Genomic DNA, 25061 nt, shown 5'->3' on the forward strand with positions numbered 1-25061 from the left:
AATCTAAATTTGATCTCACTAAAGGATCAACATGTGGATGGAAGATGCAGAAAATGGAGCAAACTTGATGAGGTGGGGAGGGTAGAAATTGAGAAAGGGTAGGTGAAAATGATGGAGACGATGATTATGTTTAATACTGGATTATATTGAGCACTAGACTTTTATAACATGTATGTACTTTAATGACAAAACAATATACTATGGTTTTTTTCAATAATTACTTGCATTACAAAGTCACAAGCTAGATATGGTTTATAAGAAATAATACATGCATCACAGACACAAATGATAACTCGGTTTGAATCCATTCTTATGCCACGACCATAAACGGTCTATATAAGCTCCTTACTGTTTTCATCCCCCCAGCATAATGATTCGTTGAAAGTTTCCATCAGATCTTTGGTCATATTTCCAGAAACAATACATCGAAGAGTTGCATCTTTTTTATTTATCTCAAACACTAAGGGGCAGATTTACAAGCCCCTTGTGGCACTTGTGCGTCATTTTTAACATGGTAAAAATGACGCATAAGTGGCGCAAAGGGCTTGTAAATAAGCCCCTAAGTTTAGTTTAGCTATTGGGCCCTTTTAAAAGTTCATGTTTTGCGTTTTAAATGAATGATATGCCTACTCTGATTTATATTCTGAAAGATTACAATTTTTAAATATATTGGATTTGATTGCATTGGTGGGGAATATTTTACCCTGCATCTAATGTGAACCCAATATTGGTGTGTGTCACATATATCAGTGCCAATAAACCGAACCACTGGGCAAAAGTGAGCAACAGAAGACAATACCGAACAAATGAAATATACGTTGTACTGTATATTTATTTTTTAAATGTATACGTACCATATGCACATTTCTGGCATCCATTTTTACATTTGATCTCGGGTTCTCTGGTTCTCGTAAGATGTCACTAGACGTATCTTGTTTTTGAGAAAAACTGGAAAATCATTGAATAAATAACTCAGAAACAGAACACAATAGATACAATATATCTAATTCAATATATTTTTAGGTCTGGGTTTTAACAGTGCAGCTCATATACTAACCTACAGCAAAAAATATACAAAGAGTGGACTTTTCTCCTCTTTTAGCCATTGGTTTGAAATGTTGTCAATCACATCTTTACTCAGCCAGGTGGAGTATTTATCTCTTACTTAATGTAAGCTGGCTGTTTGCCTTCATAATTCCATCTCCACCAGGGGCGCAACTAGACCCGAACTTCTTGGGGACTAGTACTAAACAGTGTTGGTGACTCTGAGGCTACCATTTCACACACTTGGGGATGAGACAGTATTAGAATATATGTTTGAAAGGCCAGTAGGTCTGAGTTTAATATGCTAACACATGGAAAAGGCATATCTCCGGGCTTGTTCTTACCTGCAGTAGCACATTAAAGCTAGATCTTTTGTCTTTGCCAATGCATTTCCCTGAGACACCAAGCATTGCTGAAGTTCACCGAGTGTCCACCAGACCTGCGAGTATCTTATGTCTGAAAGATGGTTGGTGCATGTCAGAAATTAAACCACTGAAGGGTAACTGGAAAAGTGTCTTTTCTGTTTAAAAGTAGTATGAACTGCATAATGATAACATGCTTCCAGGAAACAATAAGATATATGTGGCGGAATCTCCCAATGTGCTGAATATAGTGCTCCCACAGAAATTGAGAAGTGGACTTGAGGTGTGAAGAATAAACCGGGATAAAGAAAATTGTGGGAGCGTCTAAGTGGCTGTCACAGAATGAGGTGGGCTCACAAACTGCTCAAAAGGAAGGGGTATCCACAAAGAGTAATAAGCTGGGTACCTGTTCAGAATATAAAAGCATGCACGTGTTGGTATTTCTACAGCATGGACCTAACCCAAGAGTGACAGAGCGTTGCCCAGTAAGGGAGGTGATGGAAAATGATATAAAATTGTACTCATCAAGTGGTGGCTTATATCTTTTTGTTAAATGCACTTAAACTAGTATCTCACACATTTTACAGACACACTGTGATACATTTTCTGTCAATGCCAAGCTGGTTTTAAATGTCCTTAGAATGACAACCTAGCCACTAGACCACCTCTCCTTCCTTATTTGGTGTACTAGAACTTTAAAAAAGCCTTTAACATTCAATTTCACCACTCCTAGTGAACACGCATGTTCTGTTGAGGATTTAACTTAGCCACTAGGACGCATCCCTCAGGCTGTCTAGTGAGTGGACTGAATGCAAATTATTTTGGTATTCATGTTTTATGCATGGGTAGCACCTAAATGAGTTGACTCTTGTTTAAGGCTGAGGTTTATCTATCTGCATCTAGGATAAGGTTTAAAGTTAAGTAAATATAGAGCATGCATAATATGTAACTGTGTAATCTAGTCCAACATTACCATTGAGGAGTTTGTTGTATCTTGAATCTTCCTGCTGCTCAGCTTGATTGCATGTAATATAGAATGTTGGATGAATAGATGTTAGTGTGTTGTGAATGTCAGTTGGGTGAGGGCTGAGCAGCAGGACAGCTGCTCCTGATGGGGTTAACATTATAACGTATTACTTATCATCTTAATTCAATAAAGTAACATGCTCAATCAACAAGGAAGTTCCAGCATCTTATTGAATACATCATTTGGCGATTGTTGGGAAGGAGAATCTACGCGTGCAAAATTCAAGGAAAATTGAAACAAAACAGAGACTTGACTCAAAAAGGAAAGAGAAGTCAAAACTTATTGGGAAAGGAAATTTTCTAAGGAACAGAAAATCGGAAACTGGGAAATCTCAAGGTAATTGACTTTTAATGGTATTTAAAACTTCGTCTGAAAGCTGTCTGGCAATTAAACCCCATCAGTGACCCGGTCATCGGTCGCCCTGAAACCCAAGTTTGCCAGATACATTTGTGCATTACCAGCTGAGGTTAGTTTGGTTGTTGTTCGGGGGCATAAAATCGAGCCTCAGTGAAGTGTTTACAAGCTTTAATATAGTGAAAAAGTAAAATCGAGCTTTAACCAAAGGCACTAATTGGCAACAGATTGGAAATAGTTCGGGGGCACTAACTCGAGCCTCGGTGCAAGTATTTGATGACAATTAACCCTATTCTGACTGTGGTATCTAGCGTGATCAAGCTACCGGTTCATGTGAAATTTCTTTATTGTACGGAGGCAAGGCAAAATCGAGCCTCCGTGTAGATTGTCAACTGCTGTATGATTCTGATGTAAAATCGGGCCTCGGAGTTTGAAGTACCGAGCTGTTGCCTGGTTTGTTTATATCCGGAAGCAGAAATCGAGCCTCGGCGAGGAGAGTTCAAAAATACCATGTATATGTGAGCCTATGTGATAGGAAAGTGTTGAGACGGCGCTGTGATTTTTGAATGATACAAGGAGTGCATAGCAACAGGAAAATAAAAGGGAAATATGTACTTTTGTCTTTCGGTGGTTTTAGATAACGGTTGCCGTTTTCATTCAAAATTCAGCATGAGACGAGACTGTTTATTTTTCTAAAGGTTTACCTCACCGGTGGCCTCTATGATGAAACAGCACTTCATGTCTGCTGCTGGCATCGCACATCTTGATTTGGTGCTTGTTATGGCCGAGAACCAACCGGCTCTACGTCGATCTGCGTGCCTCCATTTTTGTTAGTTGTATGTCTAAGCATACATCGTCAAGTTGAGATGTTGACATTTGGAGCTAATCTTTCCGTTTGTGTGGAGAAACAGGTACTGTCATCGTTTTCAGTTTAGCATGTGTTGCTAATGGGATTACAAGAGGGTTGACAACATAAATACAACGGTAACAGTGCTAAAAAAAAATAAAAAATAATAATAATTTTAAATAGCTAGGTGCACTGATGAAAACCGTTTTGAAAAGTCAAAACAGCAGCAAGTCTGTGAATAAAAAAGAAGCTGTATAGTAGTGGACCTGTGAGCCCAGAAATGACTGAAAAAGGAAAATGTTCGATATATAAAAGCACTGTTCGTGCTGCGTTTGAGTTAATTTACATTCATGGAAGTTGGGTGGATCCAGAGAAAGCTATTACGAAAGCAATGGAACTAGTAATGGATGGACTTCTGTGCTTCCAGTTGAAGCTGTAACACCCAGCAGTGGAAGAGGGTCTGAGAGACCATGTGGGCACAACGTCCAGGTGTTACATCAATTAGAAGTCAGATTACAGGGTCAAAGAGCCTACGTTTTGGACAATTTGCATTGTTTTTTTTGTGTGTTGTTTGGTTGTGGGTGATAAAGTCACCAAGAGCTGTCCCACTGTGTGTGTTGTGTATGAGCGGTGTGTTTGTGTTGAGAGTGTCTGTTACCTCGTACGTCAGGGTTGCGATCTGGTATGTTTGTTACCTCGCACGTCAGGGTTGCGATGTGGTATGTCTGTTGCCTCGCACGTCAGGGTTGCGATGTGGTATGTTTGTTACCTCGCACGTCAGGGTTGCGACGTGGTATGTCTGTTGCCTCGCACGTCAGGGTTGCGGGTGAGATGTTTGTTACCTCGCACGTCAGGGTTGCGATGGGGATGTTTGTTGTTTTGCACGTCAGGGTTGAGATGTCTGTTACCTCGCATGTCAGGGTTGCGATGGGGATGTTTGTTGTCTCGCACGTCAGGGTTGCAATTGGGATGTGAGTATGAATGAGTTATATAGGGGCTTGTTCATTTGTCTGAGTGGTACACGTTGTTTGATGATTTATTTGGTGTTAAGGTTTGTTCCTGTGGGTGCTGCTTGCTGTACTGGTCTGGCCAACTGGTATGATTTGTGGTATTTGGGATTGATGGTGTAGGGTGAAGGATAGTGCTTTATTTCAGGGATCTATGTGACGTTCTGCCCAGACTGTGGTGTCCGAGATGAGATGTTATTTAGCGTCTCGGGTTGTATTCTTGTAAGTAGGTAAATCGTAGTATAGCAGTTCAGGATGTATCTCCTTTATAAGTTAGTGAATTGTAGTATGGTGTGTCATGCGAGGTGAGTTGATTGGTATTGCATTTATTAAATTACTCATTATATGTACATTGTTTTAAGTTTATGACTATGTGTACTCCACATGTGGTCCTTATCTTAATTGTTTCATCTGTTACATTTCACATTGTAATTGTTCCCATAACGAACGGAGATATGTTGTATCTTGAATCTTCCTGCTGCTCAGCTTGATTGCATGTAATATAGAATGTTAGATGAATAGAATGTTAGTGTGTTGTGAATGTCAGTTGGGTGAGGGCTGAGCAGCAGGACAGCTGCTCCTGATGGGGTTAACATTATAACTTATTACTTAACATCTTAATTCAATAAAGTAACATGCTCAATCAACAAGGAAGTTCCAGCATCTTATTGAATACATCAGAGTTCTGGTGATTTCTTTGGCCTTGTAGTTTGTAAATATCACCAGAAGCCTGAGATGGCAATGACACGGTACCCATTATGTATGTTTTTGTATTAAAATCTGTTTTATTCAAAGTGCAGCTAACAATAGGCATTGACTGGAATTAATATGTTAACGTTTTATTTACTTGTCACAAAATTAATTATTGATAAAACAATAGGCAATGGTGAGATCAGTGGATTTACGTGACTCTGGATGCAGAGTTTACAGCATATTTATGGATGTACTGAATTCGCTACATAATTTCCAAAATATGCAGATTTCGCCAAAATTGATGATTCTAGCTCAAACGGATACAAATAATGCTGCCAAACAATGATATGGCTTGGCAGTTCGAGCTGGACTGTTCCCATGAGGCACAGGGTCAAGACTGATTTGCATATGGCCATGTCTGAACTGGGGTGGCTTGGTGAGCAAAATAATGATGGATTAAACCCAGATCTGTGACTGGGGGTGAATGTTTTGCCATTGTGCAACATTCCGTCCATCATCTTGTGTGTTTTGCTGTTCACCCTATGTGGGAAGGGTATGCCCAGACGTGGGTCCTGTGCTCACTAAGCCATTGGAGTCAAGCTATCCTGGCTGAAGACGGCTGATAGCCAGAAACCGGTCCTAGGATGCTTGATTCCGGTCCAGGGAGGACATGGCTTGGCAGTTCGGGCAGGACTGTTCCCATGAGGCACAGGGTCAAGACTGATTTGCATATGGCCATGTCTGAACTGGGGTGGCTTGGTGAGCAAAATAACGATGGATTAAACCAAGATCTGTGACTGGGGGTGGATGTTTTGCCATTGTGCAACATTCCGTCCATCATCTTGTGTGTTTTGCTGTTCACCCTATGTGGCCAGACGTGGGTCCCTGCTCAATAAGCCACTGGAGTCAAGCTATCCTGGCTGAAGACGGCTGATAGCCAGAAGCAGATCCTAGGATGCTTGATTCCGGTCCAGGGAAGCATGGCTTGGCAGTTCGGGCTGGACTGTTCCCATGAGGCACAGGGTCAAGACTGATTTGCATATGGCCATGTCTGAACTGGGGTGGCTTGGTGAGCAAAATAACGATGGATTAAACCCAGATCTGTGACTGGGGGTGAATGTTTTGCCATTGTGCAACATTCCATCCATCATCTTGTGTGTTTTGCCAAACAAAGTGTCACATCATTTGCATTCTTTGTTGCATAATTTAAATATCCTTAGTCCTTCAAGCTGCATAATCCTAATAGTCTGAAGAATATAAAACACAGTGGCAACAAAATCTATATTTCATAATTAACCAAGAAACATTTTCCATATTTCCGGTTCCTTAAAAATATGTGGGTTTAATACCACTTCTTTTTGTGCAATAAAAGCACCAAAACATGTAATACATGCATTTTTACTTGAAGATGTAATGACTTCTCTGTGATCTCCATTATACCCATCAGTGTGGAGCAGAGATCGTGGTGGGGATGAGTACCTTTTTTAATGAGGTATTTTCTGTCATATAAGGTAGTTTGCAAACTGTTGATTAATTGTTTTCAGTTTTTGGCCAGCAATACTTCTTTAAAATGGCTAAACACTGCTGTGAGAGCAATGAGGCTATATTGTAAATTACAACTATATATGTCGACTTGGGGACCATGATTTGAGGGCACCATCATTGGAATCCTTCCCTATGTTTGTGGTGCCACCAAGCCATACATTTGTGATAATCGCACTTCGCACATGCACTAACAGAGGCTCCTGAAAGAAATCCCGCTTACTGTGACCTTGAAGTTCACCTATCCTCATAAGCTTTATTCTTTACTCCTCCGCCCACTCACTTTGAGGCTTACCTGCTTCAATTACGCAAGGGAAGGGAATATATAAATTGCAAACTCCTACAGTATGTGAAGGGTTTGCATTTGATGTTCCACGTGAAACACAAATTCAAAATTGACTAGACCATCTTTTACAATTCTAAAAACATAGCTGTCAAGTGAATCTGTCACATGTGCAACATCTTCACTCCAACCCAGTGCTCATTTGACTAAACAAATGTGTGCTGGTGACCAAACAGTTTCTTTAGAGTGGTTTCCCCACTATCCTCAAACAGCATGGTCCACTGACACAGTCAAAGGCAGGCTTCTTATGAAGTGAGCAAAGCAATGGGTGAAATATGCTGTAAAATTTGCTTTAGTCAATGTAGACACTGCCTCCTACTTACACGCCCTCAAATGCTCAATGTAATCTTCAAATGGCTCCCAGTCAGCTCATGCAGAATGGCTACCCGGGACCTCATTACCAGCAAGTTGAACTATGGCAGCGCACTCTGTCGGAATCACTGTCTAACTGCTAGAAGACTTCACACCATAAAAAACCCAGCAGCCAGACTCACACTTAGGCTTTCCCCTGTGTTCACATTACCTCGCACTACATAGACCGCCACAGTCCACCCATTCACTAACCCATATGCAACACACTCACCAGGTACTTCTGCTCAGTCAGAATTCTGCTCAAACACATCTCCCACATGCAGAGAATCATATTTGACTGTTATGCTTTTCCCTGCCTCCTGACCAATGCCTGAAACGACCTGCCCCTACACATTTGAGCTGCCTCCTCAGTACTTGAGCTCTGCAAGGAAACGGAAACATGGCTCTTCACCTGGACAAGTCCCAGTCACAGCTGAAATAACCCCTGCTTTCTCTGAACCAGGATACTCTCCAGGATGAGCTGTGCACTTTACAAATACTCTTAAGATAACATGACATAAAGTTCACCTTAGCATTATTGCTGTGGTGTTGTACATACGTCTCTCACTCAGGTGTCTCCTGTGTCACACTCTGCCTCTGTTCTTTTCCATCTCAGTCACACTCTCCTTGTTTCTTGCTCACCTTTTTTCCATATTTGCACACATGCTTAATTCTCTTTCACTACGATCTACCTTGTCTTTCTCTTTCTCTCTCTCTTCAATCGCTTCTCCCAATCCATTCTCTCTCACTATCATTCTCCCTGCCACCTTCTACTTCTTAATCCCTATCCGGAAGATTAACCTAGGTAAGAGATGTGTGATGCTCCCACAGAATATTAGCCCGTCCTGGTTTCTCCGTTCCCACAGGACCTCAGGTTTTACATTATAGGAATGAATGCTGAAAGTGCTCAACTCTGGCTGTGAACTGGCTCAACTTGGTCTATGTCTGCACGGGGCCTCACCATTGTCTGCATTTTATCTCAGCTGCATACTTGGAGGACCTCTGTTCTGTCTGCCCTGGGTCACAGTGTTATGTTTGCAGGAACTTTTCTCCAACTCAATGAAAAAAATTACCTTCGGGGTACACGGTGTGTCCTTTATCTGTGCAAGGGTTTAGCACTATGTATGTGGGGAAATTGGCTGCATCTGTGCTGGAGCTCAGCTATATCTCCAGGGGAGTGAGTTCAGCTCTACAAAATGATACGGTTATGTTTGTGGCAGAGTTTCCACTCTCTGTATGCACAAGAACCCACTTTTCTCTATAGAATGTATGTCTTCCAAGTTTTCAGCCTATCTGCAGAACAACAACCAACTTCTTATCCTTAATAGGCATTGCAATTAGCTTCTTGATATCGAGCAGACTTCACCCTTTTGAATGTTGATTTTTAATTGACTTTGCACTGTAAGAGTTTGGACACGTGGTGTTGATCTCTATTTGTCCTGTCTTCTTATCCCCTCTCCATAGTACACCCTCTTCCGTTCCAGAGTGTGCTTTGTTGTCAACATATTATTGATGTTCATTACTTTTATGTCATTTTGATATGTTCTTTTGGTCTACATTTGCAGTGAGGAAATTTAGAAAGAGCAAGGAAGAGAAAGCTGAGACAAGGAGACAATGTTAAATATGAAACGAGACACATAAATGTATGGGGTGGAAAGGGGTAAGGTTGAGAAAAATGAAAAAGTATGATGACAGGGAACAGGAGAGAATGCAGTGACATGTGGAGAGAGTGACAAAAAGGGACTTAGGGGAGGATGAATCGTGCTGAGGTCTAGGTGACTATCTGTGGACAATGCAATAGAAGTTAAACTGCACTGTAGCAAATGGGAAGGAAAGAGTGGGCCTGAGCAGAATCACAAAGCTAAAGAAAAAACATAAAATTTGAACTTTAGTCTCGGAGTACCAAGTGTCAGCTTTAAAACAAATGGACTCTGAAAAGAGGGGTGTCAGGTGGACCATGTCTCTGAAGTAGGTGTGTTAACCCACAGGACTACATTTACTGGTTTGAATCCCTTGAAATGTGAATGCATCTTGGATTTGGAGTAGGCACTACATTACCTTTGGCTCAAGGTTTTCCAGCCACCAACTATCACTTGCAGGAATGGTAAGGATGATCAAGAGGTACAACACGAGAGCAGAGCAGACTGGGAAACCCCATGCTTTTATTGTAGAAGGCTTTGGTGGGAGACGTGCCCAGAGCTTCAGCCCTGGCTATGGAACACATCGAAGGGGAAAAGGGGGGCAGCCTAATGGGCACGGCTCGCCTGCTCTCCACTGGAGTGCTTGCATTGAACTGCTTGAGTGAATATTTAACAACTATATTCCTTTGTGCGCGGCTGGCATTTTGCATGAGGGAGCTGGGTCCAGGTCCAGGGTGGTGAGGCGCATGGAGCTGTCTGCAGCAAAGCCCTGCAGACAGCATCGTCCCTCTTACTTGACTCAAGTATTTCAGACTATTCTGCTTTTAGTCATTTTTACTTGCCACAGGTGCCATCTTACACCTGATTAACCTCCTTCCTTCCCTCCCATTTCCTTTTCACTCACAAAATGAACCACCTTCTTCTGCCTCATTTAATTCACCAGCTACCGCAAGGACGCCAAATGTATTTCAGCCCAGGGCACTATCCGAGCAAAGACCTCTGTGTCTGCTGCAGCTGTTCCCTCTCGTATGCCTCGCCATGTTGTTCCTCTTCTGTTCTATTCTTTTCTCTGTTCTCTTCCTCCGGCCTTCCCATGGGTGCTCCTTGAACTTCCCTCTGGCCCATCATCATTTCATCTTATGTCCAAACTTCACCCTTTGGTCGAGTGTGCCAGTAACACGTTTGTTGATAATCAAACATGTCAAACCCCCGTATCCAGAGCATATTCTTGAATGAGGAAGGTGGTTGGGAGCCGCCTCACCATGGGCTTTGCCTGCTCAGCGCTGAGTCAAGCACCTGTTTTTGTATGCGCCTGCAGCATTTATAGAGAACTTACTTAACCCCATCTTTCTCTGAGTTGGTGCTTTATTTTCAGGCATTACAGATCAGAAACAGATTGAAGCAAACCTTGCTCACTGTTTCCAAGCTATACTTTATGAAAATAAAGCACCGACGCACATTATGTTGACTTAATCCACTTTATAAACAGGTAGCCCATAAATACACGTTTGGCTCTGTGCGTAACCAGCAAAGTCCATTAGAATACGGCCCAGGGCCTTAAGTCTTTTATACAGTGCGAGAAAATGTGCTGAGAAATAAAGGCACACATTGCAGTGTTATATTTGATTATACACCCACATGGCCTCTAATCAAGAAAGAGATTCTTGGAGACCTGCACCCCACGATGCTTCTAACTATCAAGACAAAATACCCACTTCGGACAAATATATCCTTAACAATATAAAACGAGCCCTCGTGAGGATTGATAGACTCCCAGAGACCCCAATTGCAGCTCTAAACTGAACTTACTCTGGCACAACCCTAAAATCAAAATCCAAGGGAAATCTATATTTTGGAGCTCATGGGCATTTAGGTCCATCTACTTTCTAAAACATTTAGGCATTCAGCAAGACCTCTTTCCTTCAGTGAACTACTACAACAAGATAATCTGTTAGACCTAAACTTCTATGTTTCCTCATGCTCAAAGTTTGCCTGTCTAAAATTAAGTGCCCAAAGGAGATCCCTCACTCCTCAAGGTCATTCTTTCCTTTAACAAAACCGGTCACCAATCCTCCAATTTCTACCACTATTAAAAACTAAAACTGCGGATTTGCCATCAAAACTCCGGAAGAAATGGGACGCCCAGGGGACAATTTCTCAAGACGCCTGGCATCTCCTCTGCAAGTCAGTTGTATCCCATAAAATTACTCCATCCCTATCCCAAACGAAATACTGACACCCACACTACTTCATAAGATGTCCCTTATTGAGAACCCCGCATGTTCGAACTGTAATAAAGCCACAGGGGATCACCCCCATCTACTTTGTTACAGTAGCAGTGTCTCTCATTTCCGGGACTACATGTTCAAATTGTATTCAAACTCTATTTGGCATACCTCTTAAAAGGGACTTTCTTTCACTTCAGGGCTTCCTGAAACTGCAACTCAACTCACGTAATGGTAGTCTCATTGTGGACATTCGATTATGTGCGACCTGTAAGTCCGTCCTTGCTACCTGGAAAAATGCTGCTGCTATCTTATTTCGATCCTGGATGAACTGGGTAGCGTACTGAAGGGGGACTGATAATATCACTCTTCAAAACTCCCCCTGGAGACAACAGAGCAGATCTGTTTGGAAGACAGTCAATTACTTTGCCACTACCAAACCACCATGGGTCCCTTAACATGCCATAAAATGGCCTTATAACTACTACCTATATTGACCCACTTTTCCATCACCAGATTGTTGCCTTCTTAAAAGTATGTATTTTACTATGTCTAAATGCAGGTTTGTCATGCTTACTGTTGTAAATCTCCTCATCCTGTTTCTTCTTAAATTTATTTCACACTCCAGATTTGTTTTTGATATACCTTATGTTTTGCTTTTCTTCTGTTCCTCTCACAGTTATTAACCGATCTTGTACAAGAGGGTGTTATTGTACCTGCCTTTTCCGACATGTATTTACATTACTGTTTCTCTTTTGTTTCTTTTGCACAAAATCCAATCAAATTATTTGAAATAAAAACAACTTGGGTAAGGATATTGCAACATTCTTTAGCTGTGTAAATAATTGTTAAATGGTACAGTAGGCCACCTGTGAGAAGAATCCTGCCTAGGAGTTTTTTCTAACTGGAAATATACAGATGGAATCTGCTAGTGATCCTGTTACAGTGGGCGGATCAGTGTTCTTTAATGCAACTGAGGCATAAATAGCAATTTAGAAATCCCCAACCGGATCCTCTTTAGAATGACTTTCAAGGTTTCCACTCAGTCGAGACAGCACTGCTTCACGTCATTGTGTTCATCATCTCAGCTAAAATCAATACCAACCCCCATACTTATTTTACTGGGCTTGTCAGTAGTATTTTAGACTGCGGGACAACACTTAATTCTTCTCAACAATCGCAACCCATTAGGCATTATGAGTACAGCCTAATAAATTCTTGCACCCCACCTTTCAAACCTTCCTTTCTCCAGCTCTTACTGCTCATTTCTTTCATAATAAATCACGCTTATCTTTTTTGCGATAATGCCTCTTTTTGCTTGATCACACCATTTTTGGCTGAAATTTATTGCTGGTTTTTAGACCATGCATCCGGTGACCAGTGTTCATACCCTGATCCCTAAAAGATGTAAAAATGGGTTAATCCCAGATTGGTTTATTCAACTGTAAGGTCATAGTATATGGTGTAGATACTCCACTTAAGAGCAGAAAATTAAATGTCACCTGTGGATTGTTGTGCATACTGTGCCATCCATTAGCGTGACAAGAAAAACATAGCTTCAGGCCCCAATGCAGCCTGACTACAGCAGTTTAAACCTGCAGCATGACCTGCCAAAATAAGCCCTTTGACAGGGAAAAACCTCTCTCCTAAATGATAATGAGTCACACCAAAGTAGGCCTTCTATCCCACAAAGTAAGGTGCCTTGTATTTCAAAATGCCATATGTAGAAAAGGAATGTTGGCATATCCCTACAGTGATAAGCCCCCAAATGTGAGGAAGGCACTGGCTATCCCACGAGAAAAACCCGAGTGCAGAGTAATCTATTAATTTTGCTATCTCAGGTTGATATGAAGTAGCAAAATGAGTGAACCACTATTTTAAATATTTATTAAAAATACATTCCAATGTTGAATTAATTTTTTGGGAAAAATATTTAGGAAAAGTAATATTTAAAATGTTACCTTTCCCTGCCTAAAACTCGGAGGCTAATTTACATCAGCCTGCCAGCAGCTGCTCCTGCCAGCAGCTGCCCCTGCCAATATTTGACATTACATGTGTGAAAACAACTCCCAGAGTAGAGATAAGGGCTTAGGCTTGGTGGAAGGATGAGCTGGGGGTGAGATATTTGATACTTGTTAGTCAAGGAAGGACAGCTGAGAGGGTTCAGTATTTTAATTCACTTAAAAGGGACAAAGGTAAGACCTGTTCATTCACAGTCCAGTGAAAAGAGAAGGCTGAGGAAGGGAAGCCTTTAATCGTTAGGCCCTTTGTAGCAAATTGGGCATCAGCTCTGTGGGAGTGGCCTTGGTGCAGAACCATTTTGAAGTGACTGAGAAAGGGACTGCTAATTTCCCTAAATACATCTGTAGCTGGCCCATAGGACAAAAAGCCAGTGCCAGTTTAGATTTGCCTTAGAATTGTACAATGTATGATAGGTTGCAGTAGGGCAAGCAGGATGTGCTTCAGATGTGTGAAGGAGTGCCCTCATGAACTTCTTCCGCATTGGTTAGGGACTGTCCAGGAGTCGCCGCTACCCACTGATTAGTAAACCTAATAAAAGTTGCACCTCACCTCAGGAGACCACAGTCTGGGCTGGCAGAAGAACAGAAGAGAACTGAACCTGCAGCCCTGGAAGCTTTAGTTGTGTCCAGAAGGACTTATTCTGAAATCTCTGAAAACTTTGGACCTTGCAAAATATTGCACTTCCAGATCGTTGGCGGACCGGGACCAACCACCTAAGTCAATAGGCAAGGTAGAATCTCATTGGGCAAGAAAACCAATTTGGTCCAGCTCTAAGCTTTTTGCGGTCTGAAAATCTAGTTCAGCGGGCCCTCGCAGGAAGGCTATCCTTTGGTGCAACATTCACGGATAAAGATTGCAGTTTTGCCCCAATGAAGGAATCAGAGCTCCAAATAATAGAGACTAACACCTAGATTCATCATCGGCATGTTTTGCGAGTCTGTAATAGCGATTATTAAGGAATCGCTATTACAGACTCGCAAAACGGGATTCTTGTAGAAATCGCAATATTTATTGCGATTCCTACAGCTTCCTTATTTGCGATTAGCTAATTGCTAATCGCTAATAAGGAATAACTCCCCATTCATTTCTATGGACCCAAAGGCCCATAGGAATGAATGGGAAGACATATCAATGTGCGATTCGCTATTAGCGAATCACATGTTGAGTTTGCGATTTCAAGGGTGCAGGGGTGTCCAAAGGACACCCTGTTGCACCCCTGAAATGATATTGGATGCTGGTGTTACGCACACACATGTCCCAAGGACATGTGTGTGTGCAACATACAACTTAGAAAATGCACTTAAGTGCATTTTTCTAAGTTTCCGCTATTTACCACGAGGTTTGACTTCGCGGTAAATAGCGGGCCGAAATTGCAAATTCGCAATTTTTAAATGTTTCATGAATTGCATTTAAGGATTCCACCTAGAGGGGAACTCCAATAGAGATTCCTTAAATACAATTCCGCGCACATTTGCGAATTCTATAATTGCGATTTTTGCATTTGGGATGATGAATCCCAAATGCAAAAATTGCGCTCGCAAAGGGCCAGATTCTCAGAATCTGGCCCTTTGCGAGCCGATTTTGGCTTCATGAATCTACCTGTATGTCTGAAGGTAGATATCTTTGTTAGGCAAAGGTGCGAAAGGTATCCGGCCAGTGAGAGGACTCCCTTGGATGCAAAATGTAACTTTTCCCACTCAACACTTTTCCTGCCAAAACTAATGTCTTGAGCGGGACATCACTCAAGGCCTACCCGACTTTGAAAAAACGTTGCCGGACCGAGTCTTCTAACTTGCCCTGCTGGAGGATTCTGAATATCACTTCAAAGACTAAGGGCCTGATTTAGATCTTGATGGAAGGGTTACTCCATCACAATGGCTACTATATCCAGTAGGATATAATGCAATATATATTTTGAGGACAGAATATTGGTCACCGTTGTGATGGAGTATCCCGTCCACCAAGATCTAAATCAGCCTCAAAGTTAGAAGTAAAGAATTTGGAAAAGAGTGAACCTCCTTGGTGTATCTGACTAACGATCTGTCAAAGTTGGCCTGAAACTGAACCTAATTCACTGTCACACACAAACAGTACTTCCTATTGAAGCTTTACTTTTTCTTGTCACTATTTATCTTAACTCTCAAAAAATTCATATCTCCAGTTTCCCTTATTGGATTTTTATCATTTTGGTGTCATTTTGTTTAATATGTTTTCCTCTATTTGTATAAATAAAGGGGCATATTTATAGTGTTGTGTTTTTTAAACTATTAGCCTGTCTGCTCTGTGGGATAGCTAACAGGAGTTGAGCTCAGACTTAAATGATTGAATCCTTGGGTCGGACATAACAAGTCAGTGATGCTATTACTTGCAGCAGGCTACTATCCACCTCAAAAAATAATTTACTTTCTTACAACGTGGAACTCTACTCGGTCCATTGCTATTTTTGTTGTTCCTTCATATCTGCTTGTGGCTTCTCTGTATACTCTGTTGACACCCAAATCTTTATCTTTTTCACTTCTTTAGCACAAATATCATTAAGCAGGTCCAGATAGCCAAGTGAGATTGGATCTTGAAACTTAAAAACAGTATTCCTACTCCTCAGTAGGTGGTGCCATGATGCTCAGTATCGGCACTTTGTGCTCCCGGAGTGACCAGCGGAGTCGTGTATAAGTGCCACCCATGCACGCTGACATGTGATGCTTTCTTTGGCTTGTCTGCTGGTCTCCAGAGTGTGGCCTTTTTAGATAGAAAATAATCCAATTTGCAGAACAGGGAGGTAGGGGGTAGGTGAGGAATCTGTGATTAGATAGAGTGTCCTCCAGAAAGAATGTTACTGAAAGTAAATAACTTAAATAGTTTGTTCTACTGAATGATACATCTAACTGCAAACGCCTCACCTTCTTAACAGATAGCATAGCAGTACCTTGCCTGGTGGTAAGGCTGTGAACTGTCTGAAACAAAAATGTCCTGCAGGATCAAATGGACAAAATACCCATCTCGACAGACCTGACTGTCGAGGCAATGGTGTTTCATGAACATGTGCACTGAAGCCCACTTAGCCACCTGACAAATATCCAGGACAGACACTACACGTGCCAATGTAATGGTAGCAGACTCAGCTTTGTAAGAAAGAGCCAAAATGCCTTCCCGAGGCTGCTTTTTAGACGATGCATAGCTAATCTTAATGCAGAGAACAATCAATCGACAGGCGGTCCACATCTGCACTGCCTTGCCCTTCTCTGCATCAGAGCACCCCACAAAGAATTGGTCGACCAACAGATGTTCCTTGGTGCTATCGATGTAAAAGCTGAGCCCTCTCTCCAAACAATGGAGTCTCTCTTAGCTGCAAGATGACATGAATGACTTCAGGAGTAAAGTCAAATTAAATCAACTTTCGCCACTCAATCTTCACATATGGAGGTACCTATTGCGCAGGCCCGGGTGTAGAACCGTACTCTGCTGTTCAATCTGTATATCCCCCAGAATCAGCTGCTTGAACGGAGGACTGATGCTCTTGCCATGAGTTCAGAATACCACATCTTCCTGGCACAGTCCAGTGCTACTAAGATGACTTTGGCCATGTCGGACTTGATCTTTTTCAGAAACCGAGCCAGGAGGGGTAGCGGCAGGAAGGTGTACAGGACTCCGGAGTTCCCCTCTAGGTGGAATGCGTCTATGAGAGCCAGATCCCTTAGGAACTCCTGCATGTAAAACCGCTGACATTCCTACTCCTCTGTGGTGGCAATAAGATGGATTCAGGGTTCTTACCATTCCTGAAAGATATCCTGCACCACCTCTGGGTATAACTGCCTATTGTGATCCACTAAGCATTGACAGCTGACATTGTCTACCCAGTCATTTAGAGATCCAACTAGGTGGTTTACAACTAGAGAAATGCACTCACAATTCAGCCACTTCCAGAGACAGAGCTTCCTGTCACAGGACCCAGAACCACAACCGGCTCTACTTGTTCCAATAACACATTGTGGTGGTTGCTTGTGAGCATCTGTGCCAGCCTCCCCTCCAAGGTGGACAGGAAGGCCTACAATGCTCAGCGATTCACAGCAACTCCAACATGTTCATGTGGAATTCTGTCTCTATCAGAGACAAGAGTCTTCTGATCTCTACCTCTCCAAGATGCCCTCCCTAGCCCAGTGGTGGTGCAGCCATCACCACCATCAGCTCTGGGTGGGGTAAGGAGAGGCATCTGCCACTGACCCAGTTGCAGTCCAGCAGCCGCCACTCCAGATCTTTTGTAGTCTACTCTGAACTCTGGATACAATCCAACAGGTTCATCTGGTGCTCTGCACTCTGAGACATCAGGTCCCACTACAGAGGTCTGCATGTGCCATCTGGCATATTTGACTAGCAGGATACAGGAGGCCAATAGGCATGGCAGCATCAACATCATCTCCAGATTCCTCACTGAAATCCAGGACGTAGGCTGAAACATTAGATTATAGCCTGAATGTCCTGTACTTCCTGTTCTGGGAAGAAGTCACAAAACTGACAATATCTAGGATGGCTCAGATGAACAGGAGCATCTAAAAACGAGTCAGGTGTGACTTTAGAATGTTTAAAGTGAACTTCAACAAAATTAGCAGGTTCATCATCATCTGGAGGTGGCCATCAATAGCCTGGGGCAGGCACACCTGAAAGAGCCAGTCATCGGGTGGTAACACTGGAACACCCATCATCCGAAGGTATGTTGGGACCACCACCATCACTTTTGTCAACTCCTGAGGGGCACTGGTGAGGCCAAAAGGGACCACCCCAAACTAAAAATGCTCCTGACCTACTGGGAACAGCAAATAACATCTGTGAAACTGCAGGAAGGGTATGGTATTCTGCAGGCCCAACACTACCATGCAGGCCCAACTTTACCATGCAGTCGTCAGGGTCCAGGACTAACAGGACCGAAGCTAGAGTGCGCATCTTGAATTTGCCCTGTCGCAGGAAGGCGTTAAGAGGGAGAAGATCTAAAATAGGAGGAAGGGCTCTGTCTGTCTTCGGTTCAAGAAGGAACTAGTGGTTGTAACACCCAGTTTGTACTTCTGAAGTTGGAACACTTTCTATGGCCCCCATGGCTAAAAGGGTCTGCACTTCCTGCTGCAAAACAGACATGTAGTCTTCCATCAGCTTCCCTGATAGTCTTGGAAAGTGCAGCAGCCTAAAAAGAAATTGGAGGGGGAGCCTTGGTGGACAATTTGGAGGTCCGATTCATCTAAAGTAATGTTTTGTCACCGTGTAAGATATATCGGATCCTGCTCCTGACAGAATGACTAACTGTCAGTAGGGACACAAGAAACAAAATAGATTAGTGGCTGCAATTGCTAGAGGGCAGGTGACTGAGCTGCACGCTGTCCCTGATGTCTCAAGGGATGTCTCTGTGATCCACACAGTCTTGGCCATGAAAAGATTGAGAAGCTTGTTGTGCTGACAGCAGGGTCAGCATTAAAGATACAGCAAGCCCCTGGTGTATCCCCAAAAAACATACAGCTGTTGATAGAAACGTAAAGGTGTTGATAGAATTGACTGGTAGATACCAGAGAAGGGGTTTGCCCGTATAACCACACCACACAAAGGCTATAAACATATATAATTAAGATACGGTATCAAGTGGAGATAAATCCGACACCAAAGGTGTTCTTTTTGCCTAAATCATTTTTTATCTGATTTAATGTTGTGAAAATATCCCATTTACCTATTCAAATACATAAATTAGTACTAGCTCAACTCTCTCAGATTACTCGTGTGCATGTTTTAATTACATTTTGCAGCAACATAAATAAATCAATTCCAACTATATATATTAAAAATCACAGTAAAACAATTCTGTAAATGTACAGTGCAAGAAAATATATAAATTTGCAGATGTACAAATAAATAAATCACTTGTGAGGTATTCAAAACTTCTTGTCTCTTCAAAATGCGTTTATGTATAGAGAGTGGCTCAAAAAAATCTTTGAGTCCTTGATCCACCTAGAGGTAGTGATACGGGTAGACCGATGGAGAAGTACGTTGATCGGTTCACGCCATACCCAAATTAGCTTGCACAATAGTCAATCTTACAACAACTCCTTCATTGGTTGGTCGACACATTTCTGCTTTATTGATTTAAGGCCCCTTCAGGACCAGATGAAGACAAGAAACCTAAATCTGTAAATAAATACACAATTCTTTATGAATACAGCCACTCTGCTGTTAAAATAAGTGATAATTCAACCAAGAAAAAGTGCCTTGACCACCTGAGCTGAAATTGGATAGCAAAGAGGAACAATGATAAGAACATAGCAGAAACGCAATCATGCTATGTGAGGATAGAAATTATCTCAATTCATCAAGCTTTATCATGTCATCCGGTCATAAGACCACGTCCTATATACACCAAAATGGTTCAATAAAGCTATTGCAAGTTAGCTCATGTACAGGTCTTGAAGGAAATGTGAGAAGTTGGCCTGATATATGATGCTCACTAGTTCTAGTGATCACCTTGTATCAGTCCAAACAACCCTTATGGTGATTGGTTGTAAGTCAACCTTATAGACCAGCTATCCTAATGGTAGAATGGACAAAGCAGTCCTAGGCTAAACTCTTTTGGCATGTGAAGCCAGCTGTTTTACCACAATATAACCCCTTGAATACCAGATAAAAGGACACCACACAGGTTGTTATGAAAATAAACAGTATATTTATTAATAACAACACCTCTGAACTCTTTATGAGGTCAGAGGGCTAAGCACGTGGAGAAGTGTGGCTCAATGGTTAGAGCGGCAGACCCTGATGCAGAGGTCTAGCCCGTGACCTGGGTTCAATTCCCCGCCTCAGAGGGTCTTGGGCTCAAAATTCCACGGACCTGATAATTCTCGCCTCGGTGCCTATTCCAATCATGGAGTCCCACTCTGCAACTCTGGGCAATAGCTTGCTTAATCTCCACAACGGCCCCCACAACGCTAAGGATGCCTGGCCTCCACCTTGGGGGTGCCCAGGAGTGGACACCTCACAGGGAAAGCCAGGATGGCTTCCACAGCGGTATTCGTACAAGCGCCTTGAGACCCTTGCGGGTGAGTAGTGCGCTATACAAGTATCAATTTTTATTTTATTTATTTTAGCACATGACAATCTCTTACGAAAAATACGACAAGTTGCACAAAATTACAATGGTGCCCTAGAGGCACGTCAAACCATATACTAAGTAAGTGGAATGTGAAAGTCGATAAAAAGAATGGAGCTGTCCAGAGGCTGGAGGTTCGCTAGGACTACGCTATCTTTACCTTAGGTAAGTAATAGGAGGCACACGCGAGATGCGTAACAACGTCTATGGACAGTACAGTTCAAGTTACAGGTGAGTACGTACAATACTGACTAGTTAGGACTAAAACGACTGTGGAACTGGACACTAGGACAGTTAAACTACCCTTGAGCACCGAAATGATCTCGTTACCTCACCCACGGCCTGCGGGTGCATAGGTGTCAAAGTGTGTAGGGTTCTCGCGTTGAAGTCTATGGAGCCTGGAAGAAAAGATGCTGCAGGCGACCAGGAGGAAGATGTCCGGTGCGATCCAAGGGTGGATCGGTGAAGAAGAGGACCTGAAAGCCGAGGGGACAGTGTTCAAAGTCACTAGCCAGTGACCGGTGTGGAACCAGGAAGGAACCAGGTGCTGTCGTCGCGATCAGGTGAAGAGTGGACGCTTGACTCTGCAGCCACGTGGACCAGGAGGTGTCTTTGACAACCAGGATGGAGGCACGAGCTGTCCCACACAGGCTCTCGCTGTCGGCGGTGTCGGATCCGGAATTGGAGTCAAAAGACCTTGGCAAAGGCAACCCACGCGGTGAGTGGAAAAGACGTCTGGTGCGGACTAGGAGAGTCCGGGGTGCCCCTCTTTTGGAAGGGAGCACGGGCCAGTCTGGAGCAACCAGACCAGCAGTGAAGATTCAAAGGTGCGTCGTCTAGGAGGCCACTAGCCAGCCGGCAAGTGACCAGACAACGCGTCGAGCAGCAAACAAGCAGAAGGGCCCCATGCAGATCTCGTGGAAGCTGGAGGGCTGATCTTCGGTGCAGGGGCTGCTTGGGGCTGCGGCTTCTTAATCCCCAAAGCACTTGGTCGAGTTTACCTCGGGAGTCGTGCTGGAAGCGAAGTGCAGGTTCATTCAAGATGGCCGGTCCCACGTGTCACGTCGCACCCACGGGTCTCAGCTTTGCTGTAGAGGTGAGTTGAGGTCGGAAAGGTCTGGGAATCCGGGTCTCGTCAGGCTCTGAAGTCTGGATCCTCGAGGGAAGACGACAAAGTGAAGCCGGTGGACACTTGATGGTGCCTGCAGTTGCGGGGTGGACACTCCTTGTGCACAAGGGAGATTCTTCAGTCTTCTGTGGAGCAGAACATCGAAGTCCAGAGTTTCTTCTTGTAGAATTGTTCAGGATAATCTAATTTGGAATGGGACCAGCTCCTACCTTTATTCTCCTAAAGGGGGCTGCACTACAGACTAGGTCCCTCCCCTGGGTGGGACCAGGAAGGGGGGTGGCTACACCCCCTATCCTTTGTCCGGTATCCCGCCAGAGCTGGGGCTGGAGTGCCCCAGCAACTGGTTTGAACCGGTGTATGCACAGGGCACATTGTGTGCCCCAGGCATGTCTCATTCCTTTCAGGCCTCCCTACCTCAATACACAAAATCCTGTCTGGGGTGGTGCTAGCACCTCCCCAGGCAGGAAACCCTTTGTCCAAGCCTCCCTCACTGGAAGGACTCCCAGCAGCAGGAGGTCAGACTTGTGTCTGTGGTGGCAGCATCCATTTTGTGATGCTGAGGCTCGAGTTAACTTTAACCGGGGTTCACAGATACATACATGTTGTGTCCCTCTAGAAGGGTGGAATGCTACCCCCGTCGCCAGAATTGGCGAGGGGGTAGTATTCCAAATCGTATGACACCTTACTCTACATGTTTTGATAATGTTATACCAGAGTTAGCATTTAACCGCGAGGTTGATAATGCACTTAAGAGTATATGGTATAGCGATATCATGGAAACAGCTAAAGGACTTGGTTCCGAAAGCTGTAGACAGGCTCAGCTCATGCTAGAGCACCATCTCACATAATTCCAAGCACTCTGCCTTCAGGATTCATAAAGCCTGCCATAGGAGTGACTGATAGGACAATATGTGTCCATTTTAGGTTTAGATATAGGTATACTATATCTATAGCAAAGGGTGATTACACCACCTTGCCCCAGCTGTCATGCAGCCAGTTGTGTCAGTTTTAGATGGCCAGCCAGGGGTGGCATAATACATGCTTCAGCCCCTGGTAGGCCCTGGGTACACCTATGCCCTGGATACCTAAGGTACACTGTACAGGGACTGATAAGGTGGCCCAGTACCAATTGGTAAATGCACCTAAAGTACATGGTTGTCAATTTAGAGAGAGAACAGCTAGGCTGTGGGTCTGATTAGCAGGTCCACAGCCAGGGAAAGTCGTAAACCAGTGAAGCAAAAAGCAAAAATCTGGGGTGACCATAGGATTGCAGACCCCACTCTCCTACAGGAAATACCCCAAAAACCCTTTGTGATGCCACTGTGCTTGACTGAAGTATGCTTTCTATGTGTAATCATGGAGGAATAAGAACACAATGATGCATGTAAAGATGGTAGACCCCTCCCAGCCAATGATGTTTTGATTAGATTGCCATTTATTTCCCTATTGAGTCATCAATTAACAAGCACAGAAAAACGGGTACGGAGTAATGGTCTTTCCTTCACACCCCAGGTCATTCATGACCACATTGACACTAAAAAATAAGTGTAAAGGGTGCTTTTGCAAAGTCTGGCTGAAGGTCTTTTGTGCCCATTCTTAGACTCCAGTAGACAACAATTTAATGGGTCTTAAGAACAAATCGAGGTTTTGTCCTCAAGAAAGACCATCGAGGAAATAGTTTTGAAGGAAATTGATATTTTGAACACAAAACAATTTGATTGTATTTCTACAATAATTTTTCGAAATCGGACATGCAATCTTTCAAACAGCTGGATGGGGATGACACCATTGTGATCAAACCCACTGATAAAGGAGTAGGTATCCTGATAATAGATAGTGATACATTTAAACAAAAGTACTCAGACAATTCCATAGCATAAGGAATTACTATTGGATCCCCACTGACCTACTAAAGAGCTGTCCCATAAAATTTGGGAGGCAACCAAAATAGAGATAGAAAAACGTTGGATTTGTGCAAAGGAGTTTGAATTTCTAAATAAGTGACCCTTACATGCCTGTGATCTATGTCCTCCCAAAAGTGCATAAAAGTCTGATTAATCCCCCAGGGAAACCGATCCTCTCTGTATGTGGTTCTCTTCATGAACTGGTAGCGCAATACATTGACTTTTTTCTTGAACCATTCGTGTGTTATACTCAAGAATATGTGAGAGACTCCATGGACTTCATTAATAAAATTAAGGGTTATGAACTATGTTTGATATAGAATCGTTATACATGAATATCTCTCAGGACAAAGCCATAGTAGTTATCATGAACTACTATGTTGTAAAGCGTTCTGATACCTCTGGGTCTGGCTAGTGCTATATAAAACTCTTAAATAAATAAATAAATAAATACGTTTGATATAGAATTGTTATACATGAATATCTCTCAGGACAAAGTCATAGCAGTTATCATAAAGGTATTCGACTCAAGAATTTGACTGCATCCGGTCTTCCTGTTGAAATGGCATAAATGTGCCTTAAGAGTAATGTCTTTAGTATCAAAGATGAATTGGTTTTACAAATTAAGGGTGTAGCCATGGTTTGTAGCTTCACCCAGAGGTGGTGATTGTTTTTTAATGGCTCAGGGGTTAGAGGCGGCAGACCCGGAATCTGAGATCGGTCCTGGACCAGGGTTCAATTCCCCGCCCCGGCGGGTCTTGGGCTAAAAATTCCACGGACTCGATAATTCTCGCCCCGGTGCCTCCTCGACTCACGGGTTCACACTCTGCGACTCTGGGCAACAGCTTGCTTAATCTCCACAACGGCCCCTCGCGGCGGGATGCCTGACTTTCACCTTGTGGATACCCTGCTATCTCACAGGGGAATATCAGGAAGGGTTCCCTAAGCAAGCGCCGGGAAACCCACTGCGGGTAGCTGTGCGCTATATAAGCTCAACTACATTTACATTTACATTTACATTTAGGACAAAGTGTTCTTTGAAAATGCCAACCCTTTTCACCAGTCCATTAAGAGATGGTACGGTTTCATATACTATGGGCCTGATTCACAAAGGCAATCTGAGACAAAAGATTAACTTTATGAATTTTGGTATTCACAGAGGTCATTTAAGAGCTGTATCTTTACATCTGCAGTCGGGCCAGAAACTCCAGTGTGGGTTGTACTCCCCACACCTGGGTTGTAATATCCGTCTCGAGCCGTACTACCCAGCCTGGGCATAATGAAGTGCAATCAATGTGCCGGAATGTAATTTTTACAAAAAGGAACATTAGCAATGCATGATAAATTGTAGAGGTGGTCATGAAAATCAGTTTGGGCAGGCAAAAAGGGTGTGGCCGGACACTACATCATATCCCAGAAAAGTTTGCTCCTTTGCATCATGGTACATGCAGTCCACA

At 43.1% G+C, this 25061-nt stretch overlaps 1 protein-coding gene across 9 annotated transcripts in view; it reads right to left on the bottom strand.

Moving 5' to 3' along the window:
- HFM1 (helicase for meiosis 1) overlaps positions 1–25061 on the bottom strand; it is a 4349684-nt gene that overhangs the window by 185363 nt on the left and 4139260 nt on the right. For all 9 annotated transcript variants that reach the window (XM_078646278.1, XM_078646275.1, XM_078646244.1 and 6 more), the window contains one exon: positions 855–948. In XM_078646278.1, coding sequence (XP_078502404.1) covers positions 855–948 — 94 coding nt within the window. The remainder of the gene's footprint in view (positions 1–854; positions 949–25061) is intronic.

Source organism: Lissotriton helveticus, chromosome 1_1 (assembly GCF_964261635.1).
Source record: "Lissotriton helveticus chromosome 1_1, aLisHel1.1, whole genome shotgun sequence".
In the NCBI taxonomy this organism is placed as follows: Eukaryota; Metazoa; Chordata; class Amphibia; order Caudata; family Salamandridae; genus Lissotriton; species Lissotriton helveticus.